General features: G+C 50.6%; 1 protein-coding gene across 1 annotated transcript in view; it reads right to left on the bottom strand.

The window, feature by feature from the left end:
- Window positions 1-12,414: 12,414 nt before the first annotated feature.
- The window catches only part of RHAG (Rh associated glycoprotein), a 260,401-nt gene continuing 254,831 nt past the window's right edge, over window positions 12,415-17,984 (bottom strand). Inside the window, exon 10 of the mRNA XM_078647599.1 lies at window positions 12,415-14,570. Within this exon, the coding sequence (XP_078503725.1) occupies window positions 14,496-14,570 (75 nt within the window). The 3' untranslated portion in view covers window positions 12,415-14,495. The remainder of the gene's footprint in view (window positions 14,571-17,984) is intronic.

The raw sequence follows: 17,984 nt of genomic DNA, 5'->3' as shown, positions 1-17,984 counted from the left end.
GCAGTGATGAACCAGAGGGTGTCAGTGGTGAACCAGAGGGTGACAGTGATGACCCAGAGGGTGGCAGTGGTGAACCAGAGGGTGCTGTGATGAACTAGAGGGTGGCAGTGATGAACCAGAGGGTGGCAGTGATGAACCAGAGGGTGGCAGTGGTGAACCAGAGGGTGGCAGTAATGAACCAGAGGGTGGCGGTGGTGAACCAGAGGGTGGCAGTGAAGAACCAGATGGTGGCAGGGGTGAACCAGAGGGTGGCAGTGGTGAACCAGAGGGTGGCAGTGATGAACCAGAGGGTGGCAGTGGTGAACCAGAGGATGGCAGTGATGAACCAGAGGGTGGCAGGGGTGAACAAGAGGGTTCTGTGATGAACTAGAGGGTGGAAGTGGTGAACCAGAGAGTGACAGTGGTGAACCAGAGGGTGCTGTGATGAACCAGATGGTGGCAGGGGTGAACCAGAGGGTGTCAGTGGTGAACCAGATGGTGGCAGGGGTGAACCAGAGGGTGGCAGTGGTGAACCAGAGGGTGGCAGTGATGAACCAGAGTGTGGCAGTGATGAACCAGAGCGTGGCAGTGATGAACCAGAGGGTGCTGTGATAGACCAGAGGGTGCTTTGATGAACCAGAGGGTGCTGTGATTAAACAGAGGGTGGCAGTGATGAACCAGAGGGTGGCAGTGATGAACCAGAGGGTGACAGTGATGAACCAGAGGGTGGCAGTGGTGAACCAGAGGGTGGCAGTGGTGAACCAGTGGGTGGCAGTGGTGAACAAGAGGGTGCTGTGATGAATCAGAGGGTGGCAGTGATGAACCAGAGGGTGGCAGTGATAAACCAGCGGGTGACAGTGATGGGCCAGAGGGTGGCAGTGGTGATCCAGAGGGTGGCAGTGGTGAACCATAGGGTGGCAGTGGTGAACCAGAGGGTGGCAGTGGTGAACCAGAGGGTGGCAGTGGTGAACCAGAGGGTGCTGTGATGAACCAGAGGGTGGCAGTGGTGAACCAGAGGGTGGCGGTGATGAAGCAGAGGGTAGCAGTGGTGAACCAGAGGGTGGCAGTGATGAACCAGAGGGTGACAGTGATGGGCCAGAGGGTGACAGTGATGAACCAGAGGGTGGCAATGGTGAACCAGAGGGTGGCAGTGATGAACCAGAGGGTGGCAGTGGTGAACCAGAGGGTGGGAATGGTGAACCAGAGGATGGGAGTGGTGAACCAGAGGGTGGCAGTGGTGAACCAGAGGGTGGCAGTGATGAACCAGAGGGTGGCAGGGGTGAACCAGAGGGTTCTGTGATGAACCAGAGGGTGGAAGTGGTGAACCAGAGAGTGACAGTGGTGAACCAGAGGGTGCTGTGATGAACCAGATGGTGGCAGGGGTGAACCAGAGGGTGTCAGTGGTGAAATAGATGGTGGCAGTGATGAACCAGAGCATGGCGGTGATCAACCAGAGGGTGCTGTGATGGACCAGAGGGTGCTGTGATGAACCAGAGGGTGCTGTGATGAACCAGAGGGTGGCAGTGATGAGCCAGAGGGTGACAGTGATGAACCAGAGGGTGACAGTGATGAACCAGAGGGTGTCAGTTGTGAACCAGAGGGTGGCAGTGGTGAACCAGAGGGTGGCAGTGGTGAACCAGAGGGGGCAGTGGTGAACAAGAGGGTGCTGTGATGAACCAGAGGGTGGCAGTGATGAACCAGAGGGTGTCAGTGATGAACCAGAGGGTGACAGTGATGGGCCAGAGGGTGGCAGTGATGAACCAGAGGGTGGCAGTGGTAAACCAGAGGGTGGCAGTGGTGAACCAGAGGGTGGCAGTGATGAACCAGAGGGTGCTGTGATGAACCAGAGGGTGGCAGTAATGAAGCAGAGGGTGGCAGTGGTGAACCAGGAGGGTGGCAGTGGTGAACCAGAGGGTGGCAGTGGTGAACCAGAGGGTGACAGTGATGAACCAGAGGGTGGCAATGGTGAACCAGAGGGTGGCAGTGGTGAACCAGAGGGTGGGGATGGTGAACCAAAGGGTGGGAGTGGTGAACCAGAGGGTGGCAGTGGTGAACCAGAGGGTGGAAGTGGTGAACCAGAGAGTGACAGTGGTGAACCAGAGGGTGCAGTGATGAACCAGATGGTGGCAGGGGTGAACCAGAGGGTGTCAGTGGTGAAATAGAGGGTGGCAGTGATGAACCAGAGCATGGCAGTGATCAACCAGAGGGTGCTGTGATGGACCAGAGGGTGCTGTGATGAACCAGAGGGTGCTGTGATGAACCAGAGGGTGACAGTGATGAACCAGAGGGTGACAGTGATGAACCAGAGGGTGTCAGTGGTGAACCAGAGGGTGGCAGTGGTGAACCAGAGGGTGGCAGTGGTGAACCAGAGGGGGCAGTGGTGAACAAGAGGGTGCTGTGATGAAACAGAGGGTGGCAGTGATGAACCAGAGGGTGTCAGTGATGAACCAGAGGGTGACAGTGATGGGCCAGAGGGTGGCAGTGGTGATCCAGAGGGTGGCAGTGATGAACCAGAGGGTGGCAGTGGTAAACCAGAGGGTGGCAGTGGTGAACCAGAGGGTGGCAGTGGTGAACCAGAGCGTGCTGTGATGAACCAGAGGGTGGCAGTAATGAAGCAGGGGGTGGCAGTGGTGAACCAGGAGGGTGGCAGTGGTGAACCAGAGGGTGGCAGTGGTGAACCAGAGGGTGACAGTGATGAACCAGAGGGTGGCAATGGTGAACCAGAGGGTGGCAGTGATGAACCAGAGGGTGGCAGTGGTGAACCAGAGGGTGGGGATGGTGAACCAAAGGGTGGGAGTGGTGAACCAGAGGGTGGCAGTGGTGAACCAGAAGGTGGCAGTGATGAACCAGAGGGTGGCAGTGATGAACCAGAAGGTGGCAGGGGTGAACCAAAGGGTGCTGTGATGAACCAGAGGGTGGCAGTGGTGAACCAGAGGGTGACAGTGGTAAAACATAGGGTGCTGTGATGAACCAGATGGTGGCAGGGGTGAACCAGAGGGTGTCAGTGGTGAACCAGAGGGTGCTGTGATGAATCAGAGGGTGACAGTGGTGAACCAGAGGGTGGCAGTGGTAAACCAGAGGGTGGCAGTGATGAACCAGAGGGTGGCAGTGATGAACTAGAGGGTGGCAGTGGTGAACCAGAGGGTGCTGTAATGAACCAGAGGGTGGCAGTGACGAACCAGAGGGTGGCAGTGGTGAACCAGAGGGTGGCAGTGGTGAACCAGAGGGAGACATTGATGAACCAGAGGGTGGCAGTGGTGAACCAGAGGGAGACATTGATGAACCAGAGGGTGGCAGTGATGAAGCAGAGGGTGGCAGTGATAAACCAGAGGGTGGCAGTGGTGAACCAGAGGTTGCTTTAATAAACCAGAGGGTGGCAGTGATGAACCAGAGGGTGACAGTGATGAACCAGAGGGTGGCAGTGGTGAACCAGAGGGTGCTGTGTTGAACCAGAGGGTGACAGTAGTGAACCAGAGGGAGGAAGGGGTGAACCAGAGGGTGGCAGTGATGAAACAGAGGGTGGCAGTGATGAACAAGAGGGTGGCAGGGGTGAACCAGAGGATGCAGCGATGAACCAGTGGGTGGCAGTGATGAACCAGAGGGTGGCAGTGATGAACCAGAGGGTGTCAGTGGTGAACCAGAGGGTGACAGTAATGACCCAGAGGGTGGCAGTGGTGAACCAGAGGGTGCTGTGATGAACTAGAGGGTGGCAGTGATGAACCAGAGGGTGGCAGTGATGAACCAGAGGGTGGCAGTGGTGAACCAGAGGGTGGCATAATGAACCAGAGGGTGGCAGTGGTGAACCAGAGGGTGGCAGTGAAGAACCAGATGGTGGCAGGGGTGAACCAGAGGGTGGCAGTGGTGAACCAGAGGGTGGCAGTGATGAACCAGAGGGTGGCAGTGGTGAACCAGAGGATGGCAGTGATGAACCAGAGGGTGGCAGTGATGAACCAGAGGGTGGCAGGGGTGAACAAGAGAGTTCTGTGATGAACCAGAGGGTGGAAGTGGTGAACCAGAGAGTGACAGTGGTGAACCAGAGGGTGCTGTGATGAACCAGATGGTGGCAGGGGTGAACCAGAGGGTGTCAGTGGTGAACCAGATGGTGGCAGAGGTGAACCAGAGGGTGGCAGTGGTGAACCAGAGGGTGGCAGTGATGAACCAGAGTGTGGCAGTGATGAACCAGAGCGTGGCAGTGATGAACCAGAGGGTGCTGTGATAGACCAGAGGGTGCTGTGATGAACCAGAGGGTGCTGTGATGAAACAGGGGGTGGCAGTGATGAACCAGAGGGTGTCAGTGGTGAACCAGAGGGTGACAGTGATGACCCAGAGGGTGGCAGTGGTGAACCAGAGGGTGCTGTGATGAACTAGAGGGTGGCAGTGATGAACCAGAGGGTGGCAGTGATGAACCAGAGGGTGGCAGTGGTGAACCAGAGGGTGGCAGTAATGAACCAGAGGGTGGCGGTGGTGAACCAGAGGGTGGCAGTGAAGAACCAGATGGTGGCAGGGGTGAACCAGAGGGTGGCAGTGGTGAACCAGAGGGTGGCAGTGATGAACCAGAGGGTGGCAGTGGTGAACCAGAGGATGGCAGTGATGAACCAGAGGGTGGCAGGGGTGAACAAGAGGGTTCTGTGATGAACTAGAGGGTGGAAGTGGTGAACCAGAGAGTGACAGTGGTGAACCAGAGGGTGCTGTGATGAACCAGATGGTGGCAGGGGTGAACCAGAGGGTGTCAGTGGTGAACCAGATGGTGGCAGGGGTGAACCAGAGGGTGGCAATGGTGAACCAGAGGGTGGCAGTGATGAACCAGAGTGTGGCAGTGATGAACCAGAGCGTGGCAGTGATGAACCAGAGGGTGCTGTGATAGACCAGAGGGTGCTTTGATGAACCAGAGGGTGCTGTGATTAAACAGAGGGTGGCAGTGATGAACCAGAGGGTGACAGTGATGAACCAGAGGGTGACAGTGATGAACCAGAGGGTGGCAGTGGTGATCCAGAGGGTGGCAGTGATGAACCATAGGGTGGCAGTGGTGAACCAGAGGGTGGCAGTGGTGAACCAGAGGGTGGCAGTGGTGAACCAGAGGGTGCTGTGATGAACCAGAGGGTGGCAGTGGTGAACCAGAGGGTGGCGGTGATGAAGCAGAGGGTAGCAGTGGTAAACCAGAGGGTGGCAGTGATGAACCAGAGGGTGACAGTGATGGGCCAGAGGGTGACAGTGATGAACCAGAGGGTGGCAATGGTGAACCAGAGGGTGGCAGTGATGAACCAGAGGGTGGCAGTGGTGAACCAGAGGGTGGGAATGGTGAACCAGAGGATGGGAGTGGTGAACCAGAGGGTGGCAGTGGTGAACCAGAGGGTGGCAGTGATGAACCAGAGGGTGGCAGTGATGAACCAGAAGGTGGCAGGGGTGAACCAGAGGGTGCTGTGATGAACCAGAGGGTGGCAGTGGTGAACCAGAGGGTGACAGTGGTGAACCAGGGGGTGCTGTGATGAACCAGATGGTGGCAGGGGTGAACCAGAGGGTGTCAGTGGTGAACCAGAGGGTGCTGTGATGAACCAGAGGGTGACAGTGGTGAACCAGAGGGTGGCAGTGGTAAACCAGAGGGTGGCAGTGATGAACCAGATGGTGGCAGTGATGAACTAGAGGGTGGCAGTGGTGAACCAGTGGGTGCTGTAATGAACCAGAGGGTGGCAGTGATGAACCAGAGGGTGGCAGTGGTGAACGAGAGGGTGCTGTGATGAACCAGAGGGTGGCAGTGATGAACCAGAGGGTGGCAGTGGTGAACCAGAGGGTGGCAGTGGTGAGCCAGAGGGTGGCAGTGATGAACCAGAGGGTGACAGTGATGAACCAGAGGGTGGTAGTGATGAAGCAGGGGGTGGCAGTGATAAACCAGAGGGTGGCAGTGGTGAACCAGAGGTTGCTGTAATAAACCAGAGGGTGGCAGTTATGAAACAAAGGGTGACAGTGATGAACCAGAGGGTGGCATTGGTGAACCAGAGGGTGCTGTGATGAACCAGAGGGTGACAGTAGTGAACCAGAGGGTGGTATGGGTGATCCAGAGGGTGGCAGTGATGAACCAGAGGGTGGCAGTGATGAACAAGAGGGTGGCAGGGGTGAACCAGAGGATGCCGCGATGAACCAGTGGGTGGCAGTGATGAACCAGAGGGTGGCAGTGGTGAACCAGAGGGTGGCAGTGATGAACCAGAGGGTGACAGTGATGACCCAGAGGGTGGCAGTAGTGAACCAGAGGGTGGCAGTAATGAAGCAGAGGGTGGCAGTGGTGAACCAGGAGGGTGGCAGTGGTGAACCAGAGGGTGGCAGTGGTGAACCAGAGGGTGACAGTGATGAACCAGAGGGTGGCAATGGTGAACCAGAGGGTGGCAATGATGAACCAGAGGGTGGCAGTGGTGAACCAGAGGGTGGGGATGGTGAACCAAAGGGTGGGAGTGGTGAGCCAGAGGGTGGCAGTGGTGAACCAGAAGGTGGCAGTGATGAACCAGAGGGTGGCAGTGATGAACCAGAAGGTGGCAGGGGTGAACCAAAGGGTGCTGTGATGAACCAGAGGGTGGCAGTGGTGAACCAGAGGGTGACAGTGGTAAAACAGAGGGTGCTGTGATGAACCAGATGGTGGCAGGGGTGAACCAGAGGGTTTCAGTGGTGAACCAGAGGGTGCTGTGATGAATCAGAGGGTGACAGTGGTGAACCAGAGGGTGGCAGTGGTAAACCAGAGGGTGGCAGTGATGAACCAGAGGGTGGCAGTGATGAACTAGAGGGTGGCAGTGGTGAACCAGAGGGTGCTGTAATGAACCAGAGGGTGGCAGTGACGAACCAGAGGGTGGCAGTGGTGAACCAGAGGGTGGCAGTGGTGAACCAGAGGGAGACATTGATGAACCAGAGGGTGGTAGTGATGAAGCAGAGGGTGGCAGTGATAAACCAGAGGGTGGCAGTGGTGAACCAGAGGTTGCTTTAATAAACCAGAGGGTGGCAGTGATGAACCAGAGGGTGACAGTGATGAACCAGAGGGTGGCAGTGGTGAACCAGAGGGTGCTGTGATGAACCAGAGGGTGACAGTAGTGAACCAGAGGGAGGCAGTGGTGAACCAGAGGGTGGCAGTGATGAACCAGAGGGTGGCAGTGATGAACAAGAGGGTGGCAGGGGTGAACCAGAGGATGCAGCGATGAACCAGTGGGTGGCAATGATGAACCAGAGGGTGGCAGTGATGAACCAGAGGGTGTCAGTGGTGAACCAGAGGGTGACAGTAATGACCCAGAGGGTGGCAGTGGTGAACCAGAGGGTGCTGTGATGAACTAGAGGGTGGCAGTGATGAACCAGAGGGTGGCAGTGATGAACCAGAGGGTGGCAGTGGTGAACCAGAGGGTGGCAGTAATGAACCAGAGGGTGGCGGTAGTGAACCAGAGGGTGGCAGTGAAGAACCAGATGGTGGCAGGGGTGAACCAGAGGGTGGCAGTGGTGAACCAGAGGGTGGCAGTGATGAACCAGAGGGTGGCAGTGGTGAACCAGAGGATGGCAGTGATGAACCAGAGGGTGGCAGTGATGAACCAGAGGGTGGCAGGGGTGAACAAGAGAGTTCTGTGATGAACCTGAGGGTGGAAGTGGTGAACCAGAGAGTGACAGTGGTGAACCAGAGGGTGCTGTGATGAACCAGATGGTGGCAGGGGTGAACCAGAGGGTGTCAGTGGTGAACCAGATGGTGACAGAGGTGAACCAGAGGGTGGCAGTGGTGAACCAGAGGGTGGCAGTGATGAACCAGAGTGTGGCAGTGATGAACCAGAGCGTGGCAGTGATGAACCAGAGGGTGCTGTGATAGACCAGAGGGTGCTGTGATGAACCAGAGGGTGCTGTGATGAAACAGAGGGTGGCAGTGATGAACCAGAGGGTGTCAGTGGTGAACCAGAGGGTGACAGTGATGACCCAGAGGGTGGCAGTGGTGAACCAGAGGGTGCTGTGATGAACTAGAGGGTGGCAGTGATGAACCAGAGGGTGGCAGTGATGAACCAGAGGGTGGCAGTGGTGAACCAGAGGGTGGCAGTAATAAACCAGAGGGTGGCGGTGGTGAACCAGAGGGTGGCAGTGAACAACCAGATGGTGGCAGGGGTGAACCAGAGGGTGGCAGTGGTGAACCAGAGGGTGGCAGTGATGAACCAGAGGGTGGCAGTGGTGAACCAGAGGATGGCAGTGATGAACCAGAGGGTGGCAGTGATGAACCAGAGGGTGGCAGGGGTGAACAAGAGGGTTCTGTGATGAACTAGAGGGTGGAAGTGGTGAACCAGAGAGTGACAGTGGTGAACCAGAGGGTGCTGTGATGAACCAGATGGTGGCAGGGGTGAACCAGAGGGTGTCAGTGGTGAACCAGATGGTGGCAGGGGTGAACCAGAGGGTGGCAGTGGTGAACCAGAGGGTGGCAGTGATGAACCAGAGTGTGGCAGTGATGAACCAGAGCGTGGCAGTGATGAACCAGAGGGTGCTGTGATAGACCAGAGGGTGCTTTGATGAACCAGAGGGTGCTGTGATTAAACAGAGGGTGGCAGTGATGAACCAGAGGGTGACAGTGATGAACCAGAGGGTGACAGTTATGAACCAGAGGGTGGCAGTGGTGAACCAGAGGGTGGCAGTGGTGAACCAGTGGGTGGCAGTGGTGAACAAGAGGGTGCTGTGATGAATCAGAGGGTGGCAGTGATGAACCAGAGGGTGGCAGTGATAAACCAGAGGGTGACAGTGATGGGCCAGAGGGTGGCAGTGGTGATCCAGAGGGTGGCAGTGATGAACCATAGAGTGGCAGTGGTGAACCAGAGGGTGGCAGTGGTGAACCAGAGGGTGGCAGTGGTGAACCAGAGGGTGCTGTGATGAACCAGAGGGTGGCAGTGGTGAACCAGAGGGTGGCGGTGATGAAGCAGAGGGTAGCAGTGGTGAACCAGAGGGTGGCAGTGATGAACCAGAGGGTGACAGTGATGGGCCAGAGGGTGACAGTGATGAACCAGAGGGTGGCAATGGTGAACCAGAGGGTGGCAGTGATGAACCAGAGGGTGGCAGTGGTGAACCAGAGGGTGGGAATGGTGAACCAGAGGGTGGGAGTGGTGAACCAGAGGGTGGCAGTGGTGAACCAGAGGGTGGCAGTGATGAACCAGAGGGTGGCAGTGATGAACCAGAAGGTGGCAGGGGTGAACCAGAGGGTGCTGTGATGAACCAGAGGGTGGCAGTGGTGAACCAGAGGGTGACAGTGGTGAACCAGAGGGTGCTGTGATGAACCAGATGGTGGCAGGGGTGAACCAGAGGGTGTCAGTGGTGAACCAGAGGGTGCTGTGATGAACCAGAGGGTGACAGTGGTGAACCAGAGGGTGGCAGTGGTAAACCAGAGGGTGGCAGTGATGAACCAGATGGTGGCAGTGATGAACTAGAGGGTGGCAGTGGTGAACCAGAGGGTGCTGTAATGAACCAGAGGGTGGCAGTGATGAACCAGAGGGTGGCAGTGGTGAACGAGAGGGTGCTGTGATGAACCAGAGGGTGGCAGTGATGAACCAGAGGGTGGCAGTGGTGAACCAGAGGGTGGCAGTGGTGAGCCAGAGGGTGGCAGTGATGAACCAGAGGGTGACAGTGATGAACCAGAGGGTGGTAGTGATGAAGCAGGGGGTGGCAGTGATAAACCAGAGAGTGGCAGTGGTGAACCAGAGGTTGCTGTAATAAACCAGAGGGTGGCAGTTATGAACCAAAGGGTGACAGTGATGAACCAGAGGGTGGCATTGGTGAACCAGAGGGTGCTGTGATGAACCAGAGGGTGACAGTAGTGAACCAGAGGGTGGTATGGGTGATCCAGAGGGTGGCAGTGATGAACCAGAGGGTGGCAGTGATGAACAAGAGGGTGGCAGGGGTGAACCAGAGGATGCAGCGATGAACCAGTGGGTGGCAGTGATGAACCAGAGGGTGGCAGTGGTGAACCAGAGGGTGGCAGTGATGAACCAGAGGGTGACAGTGATGACCCAGAGGGTGGCAGTAGTGAACCAGAGGGTGGCAGTGATGAACTAGAGGGTGGCAGTGATGAACCAGAGGGTGGCAGTGGTGAACCAGAGGGTGCTGTGATGAGCCAGAGGATGGCAGTGATGAACCAGAGGGTGGCAGTGGTGAACCAGAGGGTGGCAGTGGTGAACCAGAGGGTGGCAGTGGTGAACCAGAGGGTGCTGTGATGAACCAGAAGGTGTCAGTGATGAACCAGAGGGTGACAGTGATGAACCAGAGGGTGGCAGTGGTGAACCAGAGGGTGCTGTGAGGAACCAGAGGTTGGCAGTGATGAACCAGATGGTGACAGTGATGAACCAGAGAGTGACAGTGGTGAACCAGAGGGTGGCAGTGGTGAACCAGAGGGTGGCAGTGATGAAACAGAGGGTGGCAGTGGTGAATCAGAGGCTGGCAGTGATGAACCAGAGGGTGGCAGTAATGAATCAGAAGGTGGCGCAGCTAAACTCCCCGGGAGCCCTGTGGGTGTGAGACCCTGCACTGCTGAGCTGCCCAGGGGTTGTGGGCCCACGCGCTACTGAACTGCCCCGGGGCCCAGTGGGTGTGAGCCCGTGCTGCTGAACTGCCCCGGAGCCCTCTCAGTGTGAAAATCATTCATGCTCACTTGCCTGGGAGCCCTCTGGGTGTGAGCACACATTGTGCTAAGTCTCCCCCTGGCCCCAGTACATATATACCCGTACTGCACAGCACCATTTTGCTCTTGCACCATGAAGTCTGGTGCCTGGATGCTCCTGATCCGTGTAGGCGGTACCACCGTCTGGTGCAGTCAAAATGTAAAGTCATAACTTGCTACACAGCACCAATAAACACGTGTCTCCCCTGGCACCGGTATGCGCATGTACCAGGGGTGGAGCACCCGCATGCCACTGCACCCTACTGCCCAGCGCCAGCATATGCCTGTACGGGGCAGTTTAGTATGAGATGGGACATTGTCCAGCAGCAGCAGCTGCATGCGCCTGAACCCACTGAGCAGGATCAGAATGGCTTTGTACCAACATGCGCAGCAGAGCTATGTTGGACATCTGAAGGATTCTGGGGTCCTGTGCCAAACGTTTTTTTGCATCCATGAGTTTCCCGAGCGCCATCCCCGTGTAGCTCCTGTGACCAGGAGGCTGCTTTCTCCTCATCTGCTGCTCTGCTCGGTCCCTGACCCTTTATAAATAAGATGCATGTGAACTCGCATAGAAACCCCACCCGTTTGGCCCCATCGGCCACACACTGGCGGTATGAAACGTCTTCCCGCCTGTCCCCACTATAATGGCCAGCTCACTCAAGGGACCTCGGCCCCTTTTGGCGCGCTGGCAAAGTTACAGGCACACGTGGTCACATATTTGTGCAGATGGCACAAAAATCCACGAGTTCACGGGAAAATTTGCGAACTCGCGGACTTTTTTTGCATTTTCGCACAAATTCGCTGACCGCGAATTCGCAAATTTTGCCCATACTTAGTATGGGTATACTGCTAACGAAAAGCAGTCCTGTCAAACATTTCAAGCCAGTCCCACCCCCTAGCCACCCCTTTCACCCATCCATTCTTTGTCACTCTACTTTTCTCTCCTCTATCTCCTTCCCCCCTCTATAATATCTCTCCATCCCCTCAATTTTTCTCCATTCTTTACCTATATTTCTCTTCTTTCTCCTGATGTTTTAACAGTGCTTGCTACAACAAACACAAGGAATTTGGAAAGAGTTACAAAGCCAGGAGAGGCCTCCAGGATCATTCAAAAACAGCCTCAAATGGTCCAGCCGCCACAGGGGAAAGACAAATGAGATAAATGATGATTCGTGCCCTGGCCCAATTCACAAAAGTATTTATGAGTTTGTAAAGTAATACTACTGAATAAATGCCTGTCTGAGTTGGACCCAAAGTGTTAAGTTCTACTTAGTAAAAAGGGCAAAGAGGACAAAGTCTTGTCATAGCATTTGTACTAATTGTAACAAATATTCTCTTAATATTTTAGTTTTAGATATTTTGGGGCAAATTCCTCATAGCAATTACATTTTATAAGAAGCATATTTTAAACATGAAAGAGTTTGATTAGAACATCAGGTCAAATTCACCAAGTAAATTAAGACCTGGTTGTTTTTGACCTCATGTGCATGCAAATTTACTTATTTTGGAAATTTAAAAACGGTTTCGCTGTTTACACATTGATATCTGTGACACTTCCAGTTTTTCATGGGCCCAAACCACTAAGTTATGTTTATATTTGTAATCCCATGCATACACAGCAGTACACTATAGTATAAAACAGAGGGCAACCAGGCAAATGAGGGATGTGGAGACCTATGCATTTTATGTGACTCTTGATTCTAACTTTGCCTTGCCAGCACCTAGCAAACAGAACTTTTTTTATATATATACATTCCTAAATTATAAGGTATGAAAATGAATCACTCACTACCCAGTAGGTGTGAAAATCAGTCTTTATTTAGAAAATAGTATGCTTTAATATGTAAATTCAATGGTTAAATAAAGTAAGTAAAACTCTCAATATAATTTAGGCATGTTCACATTGAAATACAGTGTGATTTGGAAAGATCTGAGCATTCTAGTGGAAGAGCTGAAGAAAACATAAACATAAAGGGTCAGTTACTCCTAATATATAGCATTAGGCAAACCTTAAGGAATATATATTTTTTTTTACGGTTAGCTACCAGAATGAAAGCAAATATACATTTTTCACATTTTAGCCAAATCTAAAGTTACCACAGTTTTTTTCCATTTCCATTCAGAGATTGATAGAACACATGCAAAATCTACTTGGTCCACAGCTGAATTCTGTTTAGCAGTCTGTTTCATACAGTGGGAGATGCATGACCAAATGAGCACATAAAACACAACATGTTTCTGCAACAAATGCAATAGGGAAAAGGGAGACTTCACATGCAATAATTAATATCCTTATTTCCTATTTCTAGCACAGAATACAACTTAATGAGTGACATGCTCCTCAAGTGTGCTTTCACGGGGCGAAGCTGGTGCAAAGCAGAGTGATGTGTCTACTGCAAAAAAGAATCCATGGCACGGCAGCTCATGAGCAAATCAAATCAAATCAAGAACATTTGTTGAGCGCAACATATCACCCAAAGGTCTCATGGCACTTGCGCACAACTCCAAATGAGACAGGGGAAGTGGCAAGTGCCAAAGGATTATATGGCAATTGCCCTTAAATAGTATTATCTGCTTAGTACTTGGTCACACTGGGAACAGTATGGAAGATGTTCCTTAATTTGTGTCTGCATTTCAATGAGGTTAATCTAACTTCACAATTCAGATCGAAGGTCTTCTGTGATATATCATTCTACCCTTTCATCAGTGCAAAAGGTAAACGTCATACTGGTAATTGCTGGTCCTCATAAATACCTTGAGAAGCATGTCCACTTTTTCCAGGACAAAATGTTTTATTTCTATGTTTATCTCATGCCAAATAAATGAAAACGTTTCCAAATTGTATGCCACTTTGAGATTTAGGCCGAGGCCAAAGTCCTTCCATAGGCGGTAGGCATTTGTAATGTAATACTTTTTCAATGTTTGCTGACTTCCCAACTTTATCCAATTTCTCGGCAAGAGGAATCTTATGCTCACAAAATCTTTTTGTGAGAGAATTCTCAAGAAAAAAGTTCTGTTCATTGAGGGAGTTTTTGCAACGTTTTTGAAATGTATAAAATAGCTACTTATTAAAATCTAACATGACCATAATAGACCATTCCAAGTAGAAAACAAATACTGACCATAACTGACAAAATCTGGTGGATAAGAGGAAATAGGTTTGTGTGAAGTTGCAAAGACGTTCCTACACAACCTTTGTGAATTGTTTTCAAATCTCTGCAAGCTAATGGGTTTGCAACATTTAAACTGTAGAGGAAAAAGCAATATACAAATGTACATTTTGCAGAAAAGCATATCTGCCAATGGAATTGTGTCCAATAATGTTCTTCTGCAATCCAGTTTTTAAGAAGTTTATAGACGAGAAAGGCTTGCAAACTATAACATAAATTGCAGGAGAAAAGTGATTTTTTTCTACGACTATTAGGAACTCGGCAAACATTTGTAGTCACCTTTTAAATGTCCTTTCAACAGCCACTTTACATTGTGAGGCTGTGGCAGCGAACCAATAACCTTTGTCAGAGCCTAATAGTGTCAATGATTCATTGACATGGATGTAGCACTCTGCATCTGACAAGAATTGTAAGCCAAACATAAAGTAAGATACGTATCATAAGATGAAATGACTACTTCAAAATTGCGAAACTATATAACTACCCCGTAACATGGTTGTATAAGTCTAGATTTTACCTCAATAGTAAGGTAAACCTTACCAATGTAATATATTTTATTAAAATCCTATTCCATGGTAAAACATTGTTTAAAATAGACAGCATTCACTTTTTGCTGCCAGTCTTTAACTCTAATATGGCGGTATCTATTTATCAAAAATATGAAGAATTTCTGAGTGGTTTAGAAGTCTACAGATTGAATTAAGCGTTTATGCCTCCACTTTCATTTTGCTTTGATCTTCTGAGTAGTGGTTCTGGTGTTCCTCCTCCTCGTCCAAGGGGACCTGGAAGAAGAATCAGCAATACATTATTGTAATACTGGTTTTTACAGTGCTAATACAATTAAATATGATCCCTGTGCAAGTCAACATTGTTACAATAGGCTGTACACATAAGTATCATTGCCACCTGTTGTTGGCATAAGCAGTGAATAATGTTTCCTAGCATATAAATAGTTAAGGGCATATTAACAAGGGCATTATCTCCGCTTTTTTGGCTTTAAAAGCCAAAAAAGTGGAGATGATCTTTTTGCCCTATTTACAAGTGGATGCTAACATGCATTAGCGCATGCTAGCACCCTTTTACCCGACGCCTCCCTTTGCATCTCTAATGAGATGCAAAGTGGGCGCCACTGGGCAGTACAACCTTGCAAATATCGCTGATGTGCGCATCGCAATATTTACAAGGCTGCCCCGGCATTTAAGCAGACGTTAGTTTTTGAAGAAAACCGTTGTTTTCGCCCAAAAAAATAACGTCTGCTAAAATGCAGACTTACCTATCCCTAACATTGGGGGTGGATTATGCTGATACGACCACATGGTTGTATCAGCAAGTTTATCGCCGTTTTGCAGCGAACATCGCTGGAAAACCAGCGATGTTCCCTGCAAAACGGTGATTGCCCCGCTATCGCTGGAATTTTTATCGCCATGGAGGAACGCGTTGTTGATAAAGCGCTACCAGGGTGATAACTTCCAGAGATAGACGGCAATAAATAAAAAAGCGCTAAGCGCGCTTTTGCGTTATTTATCGCCATCCCTTGATAATATGCCCCAAAGTCTTTGTGTACCTACAGCCTCTCCATTCCTCGTATCTTTGATCTCACTAAGGGTGACAGCCTGAGTGATGCCTGTTTAGTTCTTCTAGGCTATGAAGTGAAGAACACTATAATCATTGAACCTTCCACAGAGGTTGGAATGAACAGGCCTACTAATTAATAGTCAGTTTCCATAAAGCACTTTCCAAATGATCGAGAGGTCCTACTGCAGCTGCATTGAGGTCACCAAGACCTTAAGTCATGTGTCCGAGCTTAAACATGCCTCAAAAGAAACAGTCTCTTCGTTGGGCCTTCAGAAAATGTTTAAATTTTAGAAATATTTCAGTGTCACAAGGTTACAATCTTGAATGACCCAAGCCCCAATAAACATATAGCAAGATGTACTTACGGGCCACCATCACTTGCAGCCTATGTACCAGGAGGATATCCTGACTGAATTTTTACAATTGGTTACATCAATCAAAATTGAGTGAGTATTTGTTTTTGTTCTTTTTGGGAACGTTTTTTTACCTTAACTCTCTCTTGAACCTCTTGAAGTGATTTTCTTTGTTTTAATTCATTTTTGTCTAGTCTTGTTGACAACTTCAATTTTTTACTTTATTTAACTGTAATCATTTAGTTATAAGCTTGTAAAGTACATGGGTTACGAAAGGTGTTTTGGCTCTAGATTCCAGTAAGCAGAAAAATAAGGTTATAGAAATCGTAGAGGTTTTCGTATTTTTCTGCATTCTTTGGAAAGAAAGATGGTCTATAATTCAGCAAAGTACCATGAGAAAAGAATTTGATTAAGTTAAAGATTTGTTCTAGAGACAGCCTACCAGAGATTGACATATTCACAGGACCAAAGAAAGGGTCAGGGTGTGCATTAAGCCTGAATTTGCTGTGAATATGGGCAGGCCAAAAAACATCATTAGACTACTCACAGAGGCCCTCGATGTAGGGCCTGATCACGATGCAGTTCAGAAATCTTCCCGATCAAATCGGTTTGGAAATGGTTTCCGACCGACTTGGATCAGGAGAGTCCGACCAACAGCGTATGATGCATCCGGATGCTTCCAGATACGATTTGTTTGGACTTCCATTCACTTCTATGGAAGCCTATGTTCTTAACCGCATTGTAATCTGGCCCTTGGTCGGGAAGACACATTTCCAATCCAAATCAGAAGGAGCAAATACCGTTAGGAGGCCTTCCTAACCGCATCGTAATCGGGCCCTAGGTGGAAATGCATTCCTAACCGCATTTTAATTGGACCCCTAGAGTTTGCAAGAACAGGAGTACACTGTAAGTCAGCTGTCCTCTTGCCTCATTAAACTCACAATTCCCCTACCCAAGTTTAAGTCACAAATGCACTATGTGTACACCGGCAGACCCAAAACTGGGGTAGTCAATGTAAACTTCTGACCTAGTGGTCCATCCTCCAAAGGTTTACCAGGTCACTGTGACAGTTTTTTTCTCAATTTAGGGCTAAATAACTATCATTAATGTTCTATGTTCATATCCGCCTTGCAAGGCATAGTAAAAGACACACAATTGATGGACGGAATCGAAACATTCACCCACAGTCAAGAGATCTGAGTGAAATCCATCATTCTTTTGCTCCCCATGCCACCCCAATTTACACCTGGCCATATGCAAATTAGTCTTGATCCTGTGCCTCATGGGTAATGTCCAGCCTGAAATGCCAAGCCATGTCCTTCCTGGACCAGAAACAAGCATTTCAGGACTGGTTTTGGGTTTTCACCATTCATCAGCCAGGATAGCTTCAATCCAGTGGCACCGTGAGCCCGGGACCCATGTCTGGGCATACCCGGCACACTTAGGGTGAGAAAGCAAAAGACACACAATTGATGGACGGAATGCAGAACAAATCAAAAATCTTCACCCCTAGTAAAGAGATCTTGGTTAAATCCATCAATCTTTTGCTCACCATGCCACCCCAGTTTAGATCTGGCCGTTTGCAAATTAGTCTTCACCCTGTGCCTCATGGGAACAGTCAACCTGAACTGTCGAGCCAGGTCCTTCCTGGACCGGAAGCAAGCATTCTAGGACCGTTTTCGGGGTTTCACCCCTCATCAGCCAGGATTACCAGGTCACTGTGACAGTTTTTTTTTTCAATTTAGGGCTAAATAACTATCATTAATGTTCTAACTTCATATTCGCCTGGCAAGGCATAGTAAAAGACACACAATTGATGGACGGAATCAAAGCATTCACCCACAGTCAAGAGATCTGGGTGAAATCCATCATTCTTTTGCTCACCATGCCACCCCAATTTAGACCTGGTCATATGCAAATTAGTCTTGATCCTGTGCCTCATGGGTAATGTCCATTCTGAAATGCCAAGCCATCCTTCCTGGACCAGAAACAAGCATTTCAGGAACGGTTTTGGGTTTTCACCATTAATCATCCAGGATAGCTTGAATCCAGTGGCACAGTGAGCCCGTGACTCACCTCTTGGCTTACCCAGCGCACTTAGGGCAAGAAAGCTAAAGACACACAATTGATGGACGGAAAGCAGGACAAATCAAAACATTCACCCCCAGTCAAGAGATCTGGGTTAAATCCATCATTATTTTGCTCACCATGCCAGCCCAGTTTAGACCTAGCCATGTGCAAATCAGTCTTGACCCTGTGCCTCATGGG

The sequence above is a fragment of the Lissotriton helveticus genome, chromosome 6, assembly GCF_964261635.1.
Source record: "Lissotriton helveticus chromosome 6, aLisHel1.1, whole genome shotgun sequence".
NCBI classification, from domain to species: domain Eukaryota; kingdom Metazoa; phylum Chordata; class Amphibia; order Caudata; family Salamandridae; genus Lissotriton; species Lissotriton helveticus.
Note: the sequence above shows the minus strand (reverse complement) of the source record. Positions and strands in the feature narration are given on the sequence as shown.